We start from the raw sequence: 11893 nt of genomic DNA on the forward strand, positions 1-11893 counted from the left end.
TATAGGGTATGAAAATCCTTACAGCCAAACACTCGTAAACTCATTTGGCAAAAATTCTTGCGTACCCAAGTCTAAATCATTTACTCGAAAGGCAGCAAAGAAAGGCTGAAATGCTAATAAGCAGCATAGGAGCTGCCCCTCACCCCTGCGCTTCAACCAGCCCCACGAATCAAAAGGAGTGGAAGGAACTGGCGCAGAATGACGACGTTGACGACGACGACGACGTCGACGCCTTGTGCTATGTGTAAGCACATAAGACGAGTTTTATGTAATACATGCTGCCATTTTGTACATAGAACGAAGCCTTTTTCGGCTGCTGCCGTTAAAAAGGGGCACAATGAAAGGGGGCGGCGCGTGGGTGGGTAGGCGTGGTTGGGGCGGCTGGGGGTAGCTGCCACAGCCGATGCCGATGCCTCTGCTCTGGTTGTTGTTGTTGTTGTTGTTGTTGTGAAGATTAAATGGGAAAACACTGTGACATTTTCTGGCTGCGCGCGCGGCGCGGTTTTCATTTTATATATATATATTTATATATAGAAGGAGAGAGATTCTTTTTTTTTCTTCAGGCGCAAAAATTCTAAATGTGAAGTTGGGGTTGGACCGAAAGGGGGTTAGGGACTGTTTGGGTGGCATGTGGCAGCATTGCGGCGACAGCATTAGTGGGGCGTCTCGTGGCAAATGTAAAATAATGCGAAAGGGCTTCGTTTGCATAAATTAAAAATTTATATAATGTCGCCAGCAAAGGGAATGGGTAGCAACTGGGAGCTGGGGCTAATTTTGTTGGGGGTGTTTGGTTGGTGCCTACATTTATTGATTAAAAATCGTTGCGGCTTTAACACAATATTGTAATATATATTTCGCTTTTGTATTCACACAATTCGCCATAAACATAATAAATACTCGTACATTGAGGTTTTCTTAAAAAATTAATGAATATTTGTTTTTTTAAGTAATTGTTTTTGTTTGTTTTTTTTTTTTAATTTTTTTTTTTTGTTTTTTGTTTTTATAATATTTAAAATGCTTGAAAAGACAACAACAATAAACTAGAAAATTAAATGTGCCAAGCAGCCCATGCCTTAGATAGTTTGTAATCATATATAGAACGTTATATAAGTTATATTATGTAATAATTTAATAATGAATTTTTCTAGTTTCTCTTTTTTTTTGTATTCTTTTTTTTATATATATACTTTTAAGGATTATTTTTTAAGTGCTGAATATTGGACTAAATATATTGCACATATATTGAGCATAATATTGAATACAAATATTATATACAATTTAAATTGACGTTACGTGTATTACATAGAATATATGTATATATTTATATATATTGATAGATATATTTATACAGCTAAGATACATACGTATATATAATTTGTCGTATTTAAATATACATAATTCATATGAAACATGTGAGGTGTGTGTGTACAATGCGCAGTTTCTCAAGTACAAAGTTCTGTAGACCTTGAGATGCGTTTACTATTTTATTTCATTTTGTTTTTTTTTTTTTTTTGTTAATCTTGAGGAACTTGTATACCATACACTTGAATGAACAAAGAAAATTACACAATATTTTGTTGCATTTGATTTTTGTTTTCGATAAAATATTTAAATTAAATTGAAACGAAAGATTGCACTAAAATTATTCTGTAGTGTAAGTTGTCTCGAGTACATATATAAAGATATACATATATATAGATATATATATTTACAGCTATATATATTGTTATATATACACTTAGATCTAGGTTAATATGTGTTCTAAATGCTTGGAAAATCGTTCGTTATGCTTAGCTCATAAAAATATTCATCGAAATTGTCATATATATAATGTATATAACTTTGTTATCGGCTGATCTAGCTTCGTTATTTTGTTTTTGTTTTTGTTTTTTTCTTGTTGTTGTATATAAATTCAGTTGAATTGTACGATTGCCCAAATTGTTGTTATTGTAATTAATATAAATATATATCGTAATGTATATATTTATGTGTCTGTGTATTTGTTTGTGTGTGTTGCTTAATGACAATCACAACAAATCGTTTTTACATAGAGGTATTGGAGGTATTCGGTTATAGTAGTTCTTCCTGTTTACTTGGTTCACGACTTAACAAACTAGATTTAAACTATTACTTTATACTTTACTTATATTTGTTGAGCTATTTTATGTATGTATATATAATATCAGTGGAAGTGAGTGGATGAAGCAAAATTATTCTTTTAAAATATATATAAACAGATTTAAAGTTAAAATTAAAAGTTATTTTTACAAATATCTCTGAAAAGTAATTCGATAAATTTATAATCTTGCTTATTAAAACATTTCTTTTCAAAAAATATTTAAGTAAAGTATATTTCAAGACCGAATTTTGGAAAAATAAAACATTTTATCTGTCAAGCTAATATAAAAAATAAATAAATAAAATTAATTTAAAATATGCAAATTATTTTTCACTTATTCTGAATAATTTAAAAATTATTTTAATGAAAGTAGAATATATTTATTAATATTTTGATACATTAAAAAATGTATCAAAATGAAAATAATAAAATAATGTCAAATGTGATCTGAAAAAAAATATCTTAAAAAAAAAGTAATTCAATTTTAAAATAAAATAAGAAAAAACATAAAGTTTGCATTTTTTGATTTTGTTTTAATCAATTTTATTTTCATAGCTTTTTGCCCCTCACAGCATGCGGCAACAATAGGCGGGGCTTCATTAAATACAATTTAAATAACTAAAAAGAGGTGACTTAAGTTAATCAGAATCGATAATATGTGACAATAAACGAGATTCATGCATTAGAAAATCAAATAATTAAATTTACAATGTATGGCAAACAAAACAATTGGCATTAAGCATAAAAGAATTTATTAATAATTATTTGTATGATGTAATTTTCAATTTTAATAACTTAAAGTTAATTTTGATTGGCGTTTTCTTTGAGAATAAGCAAAAGATGCGTACAAATTAGACTAAACAATAACTAAAATATATTAAAATTATTTTTTGATTTTGTGTGGTTTTTTAAGGTTTTGTTTTTTGTTTTTTGCATTTTCATTTTCTTTGTTTTTGGGATAGAGCGCTGTATAATTTACAATTGGCAGACTATATACAATTACTGGACAACAAAGGTCTATAGGCTAATATCAACTAAAGGGGAACTAGAAACTAGACTTTGAGAATGGCACAACATTAGCTGGGTTACGTTTCTTCATAGTTTTTGGGGGAGCGTTTTCCTTAGCGCCTAAATTAGACTTAGTTTAAGTTTGTTTTGTACAATTTTTTGGAGCTTTTTGATTTATGTGCAATCGATTTTCAGTTTTCTTTTTGCTAAATGACTAAAAATTAATCAAATCTTTGTTTGTATTTTAGGTTTTGGTTATGTTTTTGTTTTTTGTTTTTAGTTTTTAGTTTTGCAAGCTAGTTGTACTTGACATAAATTCCTGTTCCATTAACCCTTCAGCCAGCCTCATCTGATGAACACGCTGACCTCTTGAACCCTTTATATACAAGGTGTGCCCATTTAGCACAGTTCGCTTAGTGCTGCTGCAGCTGCTGCTGCTGCTGCCGCAGATAGAGCGCAGCCGCATCGTCCAGCTCGTCGAGGTCGATGTCCTCGCTGTGCTGTTCGTGCGACTCCGCGGACCGTGGCGAGTGCATGCTCAGATCCTCGGGCTCCGTCTGCTCGGGCATGTCGCTGGCAACGTGCACGATCTGTGGCGGCGGCAGCCGAAAGACGCGGCGGATGTCTTGCGCCTTGCGGCGGGCATTGCTGCCGCTGCAGTGGCCATCGACGGAGCTGGCGCCATCCTCGCTCAGGTCGAGCGGCGCCTCCTCGTCCAGGCTGCTCTTGGCCAAATCGACGGACTCCTCCGAGCCGCCGTAACTGGCGCACATGGCGGCGAACTTGTTGGTGGAGCACTCCAGGGCGGCTGCTGCGGCAACTGCTGCTGCTGCAGTGGCCATTGGGTAGTCGCCGCTCATGGCCGGCGAGAGGGCGGGCGTGGGTGGCGATTGGATGCCGCACTTGTGGTTCATCAGGTGGTGGCGCCGGCGGAACTTCATGTGGCAGCGCTCGCACTCGAACGGCTTCTCGCCATTGTGGACCAGCATGTGCGACTTCAGCTGATTGGAATCGCTGAACTTGCCCTCGCAGATCTCGCAGGTGTAGGGCCGCTCACCTGTGTGAACGCGCAGATGCCGCCGCAGATTGGCCACCTGCACGAACTGGCGATCGCAGTGGGAGCAGTGATAGGGCTTCTCCCCTGTGTGCAGGCGCATATGCGTCTTCAGATGGTGGTCACGGGTGAAGCGCTTGTGGCACTCGGGGCACTCGAACGGCTTCTCGCCAGTGTGCGTGCGCTCGTGGTTCTGCAGGACATGCTTGTAGCCGAAGCTGCGTGAGCAGATCTTGCACGTGAAGCTCTTGTCGCGCGACGGGTCCTTAGCAGGAGCCGCAGCTCCTGTTGTTCCTCCTGCTGCTGCTGCTGCTGCTGCTGCAGTGGCCTCATGTGCCGAAGAGTTGGGCGAACTGCCGCTGGAAGGCGGTGAGATGGGTCCACCAGGTGTGTGATACAAGTCACTTACGCTCATGCTGATCTCCGTTTGGAACTCCTTCTTGACCGACAGCTTGCGTGCCTTCTTCGCCGGCTCACCCAAGCCCAGGCCCAAATGATGCTGTGGCGTGCTATTGGGCGAGCTCAGCGGATGCTTGCCACTGCCGGCTATCGGGGAATGGGGGCTGGCAGGGGGCGAATGCAGATGGGTGCCAGATAGCGGCAGCTGCAACTGTTGCTGCTGCTGTTGGTGCTGCTGCTGCTGATGCTGCTGCTGTTGCTGATGCTGGGCCGCCCAAGCGCCGAAGAGCGCCGCGGGGTTGTGTGGGAAGAGGGTGTTGGCCAATGTGCTCATGGGCAGCTGGGCCATAAAGGCGGCCGCCTGCCTGTTGGCAGCCAGCAGCTGTGTGGGCGAGAGCATGCCAAAGGCGGACGCTGCGGCCGCCTGTTGTAGGCCCATCGCGGGGTACAGGGAGTGCGAATTGGTGGATGCCACTGGGCTGCTGGCCGAGGTATTTGCAGACATAGGCGGGGACAGCGACATGGAGCGATCCACAACCATGTCCTCGCGCTTGATGCCAGCCAAGGCAGCGGCTAAGCCTAAAAATAGTAAGAAAAGTAATGCAAAAGTTAGCTAAGCGCATAGTAAAAATCAAATAGTTTAATATAATACAAAACTTGAATTTTCTTCTTTAAAAAAATATTAGCAAAAACTGGAGCAAAGATTTCTATTTATGTTTCGTTCCTTTTTTCTATTTTTCTATTTTCTATTCTTTTTTTCTTTTCTTCGCCCGCTGAGCTGTCAGAAACAGTTTGGTCAGCGCTGCCCGCGGCGGCAAACACAACTTTTTAACTTGTTTTTTTTTTCTATTCTTTATTTTGGGGTTCACAGCAGCAGCAGCACGTGTGAATGTGGGACCTAGTGTGGGTGGCCAAAGAGCGCGCTCTCTTAAGGAGCCTCACATGTGCAACATATGTGTGAGCTTTTGTCTGTGTGCACGCTCTTCGACTACCATACACGTTCGCTCTTTCTCTCTTTATCTTTCTTCCTCTCTCCCTCTCTATCGCTCTCTTTGACATTTGTTTTGGTGGGCGTGAAGAAACGAGTTAAATGCCGGCGAAGAAAAAAAAAGACTTGTAAACAAAACTTAATTGCTGTGCATGTGTGCGTGTATGAACCAGCTTGTGAGTGTGTGTGCGTGCATTGAGCATTTGCCAAAATGGCGCCTAATGTTAACTCAAGCACATTGAGACGTCGTTATTGCTGTGCGTGCTTAAGCATGTGTTTGTGTGCATGTCAATCGCTGCGCTTTAATGCGAACTTTAGTACGTTTAAAGAAATTGAAGCATAAAATACTATTCGGATAGAGAGTAAAACTTTGAAGTGAAGTATAGTAAGGGAATGTATGTCTAATACTAAATATGTAGTTGTTGCTGATGTTGATGTTGAATTCTTTTATCCTATTTTCTAATATTTTCTAATGTTTATATTATTATATTAGACTATTAAAATATGTAAAAATATTCTATTGAATATTTTTTATTTGGTATATTTTAATAGGTAATGAATTTGGAAATGTTTTGAAAATGTGGATTGTCCTGCTGATGATTTTAACATCTACTTTTACGTATAAATATTTTCCTATATTTTTTTAAGTTTACTTACTTCGTGTTTGCGCGTCCTGCAGCATTGATATGGCCATAGCTGTATGCTGTGTTTTAGTTTGTGGGTGTCCTTGCTTCGATTGAGCAAATCAAATTGCAAGCGTTTTGCTTACAATTTCACTACAATTTGTGTTTTTTATTCAGTTCTGAACACTTAATTTCATTTGAGCTGTTTTTAGTTTTAAACTTTTCAAAAACTAGTTTTTTTTTTATAATTTCGCGCACTTGGTGTGTGTGGGTGAGGGTATGGATGTGATGTGTGTGTTTGTACTTTGAGGTAGTTGTTGCACAGTTTACAAAAGTTCACGTTTTACAAAAATGAGGTAGTTGTAATTATAAATTTGTTATTCGTATTTTTATTATTAACTTTAACTTTTTATTTTTTCCTTTTTTGTTGAGGTATTTGGTTTGATGTTATTGGTTCTCGCGATTCCTTTTCCTTTAGTTTATCGTTAAGACACAACAAATTGAATTTTTATATTTTGTTATTTTTTAACTAAGTTTCTTGAGTTGTGACTGTGACGAGTTGTCGCTGAGAAATGATATGAAGCGAACGACTGCAACACGTTTTTATATTCAGAGAGTGTATCCTTTGCGCTGTGGAAATCCTTTAGAAGCAACAAATTTGCTTCGTGAGTGTGTTTTACGATTGTGTCAGTGTGTGTATGTGTATTTGTTTGGCATCAGAAACTGTGCTCCTCTCACTGCCAGAGCCAAATCACGAATGATACGAATTCGCCGCGTGCGCTAACTATAAGTACGCTCACACGCTCACCCTCTCTGCACAACGAACACACACACACAAACGCAGGCACGCACTCAATCGTTCACTCACTCAGCAACTCACTCGCTCGCTCGCACACGCACATTGCCAGCCAGCCAAAGGGAGGAAGCACGACGCAAGAACGAAACGAAACGAAAAACGAAACCCGAAATGCGCTGCCGATCAAAGCAGGTAACGTGCTCTCCTTTATGAGGCTCAATGTGTGTGCGTGTGTGTTTATGTATATGAGATTGTAAAAAAAACTGAGCGCTGCTCAAAAATACCTCCGCAATTTTTTGTTGCTTTTGCTTTGCGCTCTTTCTTTGCTGTTGTTGTTTTACCTAGGCAGTGTTTGATGCCGCTCATATGCAAATTAGTAAGAGTGAGAAGGCGAATGTTTCAGCTGTTCAACGGAATAAATCGTAATGCTAGAACTAAACTAAACTAATTTCTATTAATGCCAGTTTAAAGCAAGATACAATGAGTTGACTTTTTTAGCCAAACGCATAAAAAATAATAACAAATATGTTTCTACAAGGGGCGTTAAAAGTTTTATGGTTTTATGACCCACGAGTTTTTTATAACTCACAAAAATAAAAAAATAAAAACTACCTATAGTATCCTTAAAAAACTAACCTGCACTTCCGTTTTTTAGAACCTTCATAAAAAATAGGAAACACTTGACAGACAGTTAAAATTTAAAATATTTCAGTTCCACTCAAACAGCAGCAATTAACTCATATAAAGACTTCCCCTTTGTACATAAAGCAACGAGAAATGCGCTCAACTGCGCAAAGGGGATGATAAAGGCGAAAAGAGCGGCTGAGTGTGCGAGCGAGCAAGCGACAACGAACGCCAAAAGTCAGCAAGGAGCGAGGAGTGTGGGGTTACAACCGGTAGCTGGGGTTGGCTGGGAGCGTGCGCTGTACGAGTAAACAGGAAGTAAACAAAGCGAATTGCTACTCAAAAAGGGGCGAAGCCCAAGTGAAAGTAGAGCGAAGGGGCAAAAGTGAGTGAGTTTTTTTTTCTTTTCTTTTTTTTATATGCCGAGCAGCCTGTTGAGTTGAGCTGAGTTGATTTGCTCAATGAGCAGCATTTTTAATGGCCAACTAATTGCTGGCACACGTCTAAAAAGCCAATATCATAAAAATAGAGAAACATCTAAAAAAAAAAAACAAAAAAAACAAGTAGTATTAAAACCAGGTAAGGGCCAGCCACAAAAAACTTGAACAGAAACCCGTTGCTAAAAAACAGTTTCGAAATCACTTTTTTGACTGCTGACTTTTGCGGATTGACTTTTAAATGGTTTTATGTAGATTTTTATGGCAAGGACATGCACAACTTCAGCTGAAAACGTGCATAAATATGCGACAGTCATATATGTGTGCATGTAAATGTATGCATATTGAGATGCCGTTAGGTAGGCCAAGGACGCGACCGAAGAGCGCGACGGGATGTTAATTTCGGTCAGCACTCGAACTACCGTGGAAATTTTGCAAATTTTCGAAAGTGAAAACTACAATGGCCCAAAAAGGACCTTTGTCTCACAGAGAGAGTCTGCCGAGTAGGATATTTTGCTCTGCATAATGTTACGTAAAACTGGCAAAAACTAAAACAATTCCCCGATGGATTAGTCAAACAAACAATATATGATATTTGCCAGGAAATTAAAATACGTAGAAAACATTAAAAACAACGCCGAATCGTCCAGAAAGGAGACAGAAAGAGAGACAGAGAGAAAGAGAGAGAGAGAAAGAGAGGAGACAACGAGATAAAGAAAGCGATAAAGAAATCTTGGAATATTGGCGACCCCTTTATATGCATGTTTTATCCCAAAGCTGGATTAGTCAGAATAACAATCTCTTCCTTTGATAAGCGGGCGATTTAACAAACATTTATTGTCACAGCTACTTAGCGCTGCTGCTGTTGCTGCTGCTTCTTCTTCTTCTTCTTTATTGAGATCCGGTCTTCGCTGATAATAAAATGTCAGAGCAAGCCAACCCATTATCAGCTCATTTTTCGTTGTCAAGAGAAAGTACTGGGAGAGCTCTACATGTACGTGCCATATGCGTGCCTTGGAATGTGCGTTTTATATGTGTGCCACTAGTGCGTTAGATAGTGCGTGCCGCTATCAACTAATATTATTATTCGACTACTAACCTATCCCAACATCAATTAGCTGTAATTAGTGCGTAGCTCATGACATTGAAATTCAAATTAATACTATTAACTATTAAGCAGGGCAGGCGCGAATTTGTACTTTGAGCTCTTTTTACTCCAATTTTCAATTACTGAGAAAAGTGAGCAATACTTTCTAGGATTGCAAAGTTATCTCAATTAAGAAATATAATGAAAAACTAAATCTGAATGTATCTCAGTTTACGATAATGACATGCAGATGCAAATTCAACACATTTTTTATTTTAAATGAAAAATGTTCAGCTGAATTTAAATAAGTAAACCATGTTTAATTTAAATATATTTGTATTGTTTATATTTATATATTTGGTGTTCACTTTATATTGTATTTATTAATAAATCATATATTCAAACAAGTCGTTACACTTTTTCATTAGCATTTGATGTTGAATTTTATATTTATTTATTTTTAATAATTTTATATATACATATAAAATGTTCTTATATTCAATAATAAATAATAGGAGAACAGTTTTTTTTTTTTCAAATATTATTAAAAATCAGTGAAACCTGATGTAGCTTATTCATTGTTAGTACCGTTGGGCTACCCTTTCAGCCAGCATATTGGCAACTCTTTGAGTGCAGCTGCACTGGCTTTATTACTGGCCCGTCTGTCCAGGTTCGTATTACAGCTGTTTGCCAGCATCTACTTGTTTAGCCAAGCATAACCCTAACCGCTGCAAAGCCAAAATTCAAACAAAAATTGCCCAAAAAACGACAAATTTTTAGCAAATATTTCGCAGGAGGCGTGCTTCACAAGAGGGTGAGCTGTCAACATAAATGGAAGAGTGCATAAAAAGTGAAAGAGTGAAAGCGAAAGTTGAGCCCAGCCCTGGGGTAGGGTTAGCCATAGGGTTAGGGGTAGTACACGATGTTATGTGATCTCTCTCGCTCTGCGTGTTGCCCACAAATTTTTTAGCTATTTGTAACACTCGATCGAGCGAGGGGTTCCTCTGATTTATAGTCAATCGAGCAATCGATAATGGGCTGATAATGTTCTTCATGATAATAAAAATGACAAATCGAATTGCTATCTCTCTCTCTCTCTCTGTATTTGTCGCTCAGAGACGGCGCTTAATGAACTGGCATGCAAAGCAGGCTGATTAAGCATTTGCTAATCCTTGAGCTCAACTCAGGATGCGGCTGAATGAATAGGCCAGCGGGTAAGGCTAAGCCACGCAATCTTGAGTTGAATATTATTTTAGTGCGGAACTTGGCATTAATTCAAATCCGCTTTTTAATGCGGCGAAAAACCAGGCTACCCTTTCGCCTAATGAGGCGCGGCTTAAAAAGGACTCAGCATGTGCGAACGTGTGGTAAAGAGTTGCAGCAAAGGACTTGCCAGGACTTGAACTAAGCTGAGTGTAAAGCTGAGCTTGTACTGAATATTTCCTGGAAATGAAACTCCTGCTGCTCTCCCTGTCTCTGCAATACAAGCCTCTGCTGAAGGCGTGGCGGGCGCCCTTGCCTCTTGCCATATGTGTAAACAAGCCCGGCGATCCTCTTGAATAGCGCGCAGCATCCCCTAAAAAAGACTATTTAAAAAACGCTCAGGGCGCTCAACAGGCTGCCTGTTTGATATCAAATTGATTGTCGACAGAGAGCAGGAGAAAGATCGAGTCTTGGGTGCAGCTAAGGCACAAGCCAGTCACACGACAGCCAGCGCCTGGGCAAGGGGTTAGAGGCTTGAATGAATCTTCGGCACGCGATTCGAGCTCGGTCGCCAGCTCAAGCTAATCCCAGTGATTTAATTAAGCCAGCGAGTGACGTCAGAGCGCGCGTCGCTTGCTCGGAAGCAGTGCATCAGGATTAGCCTGAGCCTGTTCCTATTGGGATTAAGATTAGGCAACCGCTAAGCAGGCGGGATTAGCGATGGGATACATGCATGTAGAGCCTACACCTAGATAGGAGACGTAACTGCATCCAAACTAGCGCTGCAGCAACTGGAGTAAAGTGAAGCACTGCACTTCTTGCTTTTTACGATCGAGCGATCGCCGCATCAGACGGCAGTATTTTGTTGTCAGTCGTGTTTCCCGGTAAACAGATTTCATAACTCATTAAAATTGGCGAACAGCATTTTGCGCTAATTGTTTGGTCAAGCAACGTAAATAGAACAGCGGACACACACATAGACAGACTCGCACGCTCGGACCAAGGATTAGGCGGCTAATCCGGCAAATGGCCAGCGTCCTTCGCAGCTACAATACATCCTTCATAGAGATTTTTGGTGGGTTGGTCCTGGGCTAATTCTAATTACAAACATACGCGCCAAGTGCTCGCATCTCAGGGAATTCAACAGAAATACTTTTGTGCTAACTGTTAGCCCATCTCGGCTAAGCAGCTGTACACACAATCGCCGCGAAGTGTCTCGGGCAAACTCTTCGCCTAGTCATTCAGCTTCCCATATGGTTCACTAACCTCTCTTAACTCATTAGAAAAGTGTCTCAGCTAAAAAATAAAAAAATACGAAACAAAACAAAAAACAACGAAAAAGCACACTCATAAACCCAGGTAGGCTCATAAAAAACGAGCAGCTAAAAAACGGAAGGAACAACTACAAATGAGCGCCGTAAAAAACGGGGCAAAAAAGTCAAACCGCGAGCACATTAACTGTAGTCAAGGACATTCGGGCAGTAGTTAAAAAGAGAGCGAAAGAGCACAGCCGAGAGAGAAGAGAGCGATTTGCGTTTTCACGATTGCGGCGAAT

General features: G+C 39.7%; 1 protein-coding gene across 1 annotated transcript; it reads right to left on the reverse strand.

The window, feature by feature from the left end:
* Positions 1-1492: 1492 nt before the first annotated feature.
* On the reverse strand, positions 1493-6972 carry Kr (Kruppel). Its single transcript, XM_018013253.2, has 2 exons — positions 6226-6972; positions 1493-5159 (listed from the first exon to the last, which is right to left on the reverse strand). The coding sequence occupies exons 1-2, from the start codon at positions 6260-6262 to the stop codon at positions 3541-3543; spliced, it is 1656 nt and encodes a 551-aa protein (XP_017868742.1). The 5' UTR covers positions 6263-6972; the 3' UTR covers positions 1493-3540.
* Positions 6973-11893: the final 4921 nt, after the last annotated feature.

Source organism: Drosophila arizonae, chromosome 5, assembly GCF_054131065.1.
Source record: "Drosophila arizonae isolate 15081-1271.41 chromosome 5, UAZ_ARI_1.0, whole genome shotgun sequence".
NCBI lineage: Eukaryota > Metazoa > Arthropoda > Insecta > Diptera > Drosophilidae > Drosophila > Drosophila arizonae.

Coding starts and splice junctions, on each gene's coding strand:
- Kr (XM_018013253.2), bottom strand. CDS start 6,262: ATGGCCATATCAATGCTGCAGGACGCGCAAACACGAA. Junction 5,160..6,225: donor GCAGGACGCGCAAACACGAA/GTAAGTAAACTT, acceptor TACTATTTTTAG/GCTTAGCCGCTGCCTTGGCT.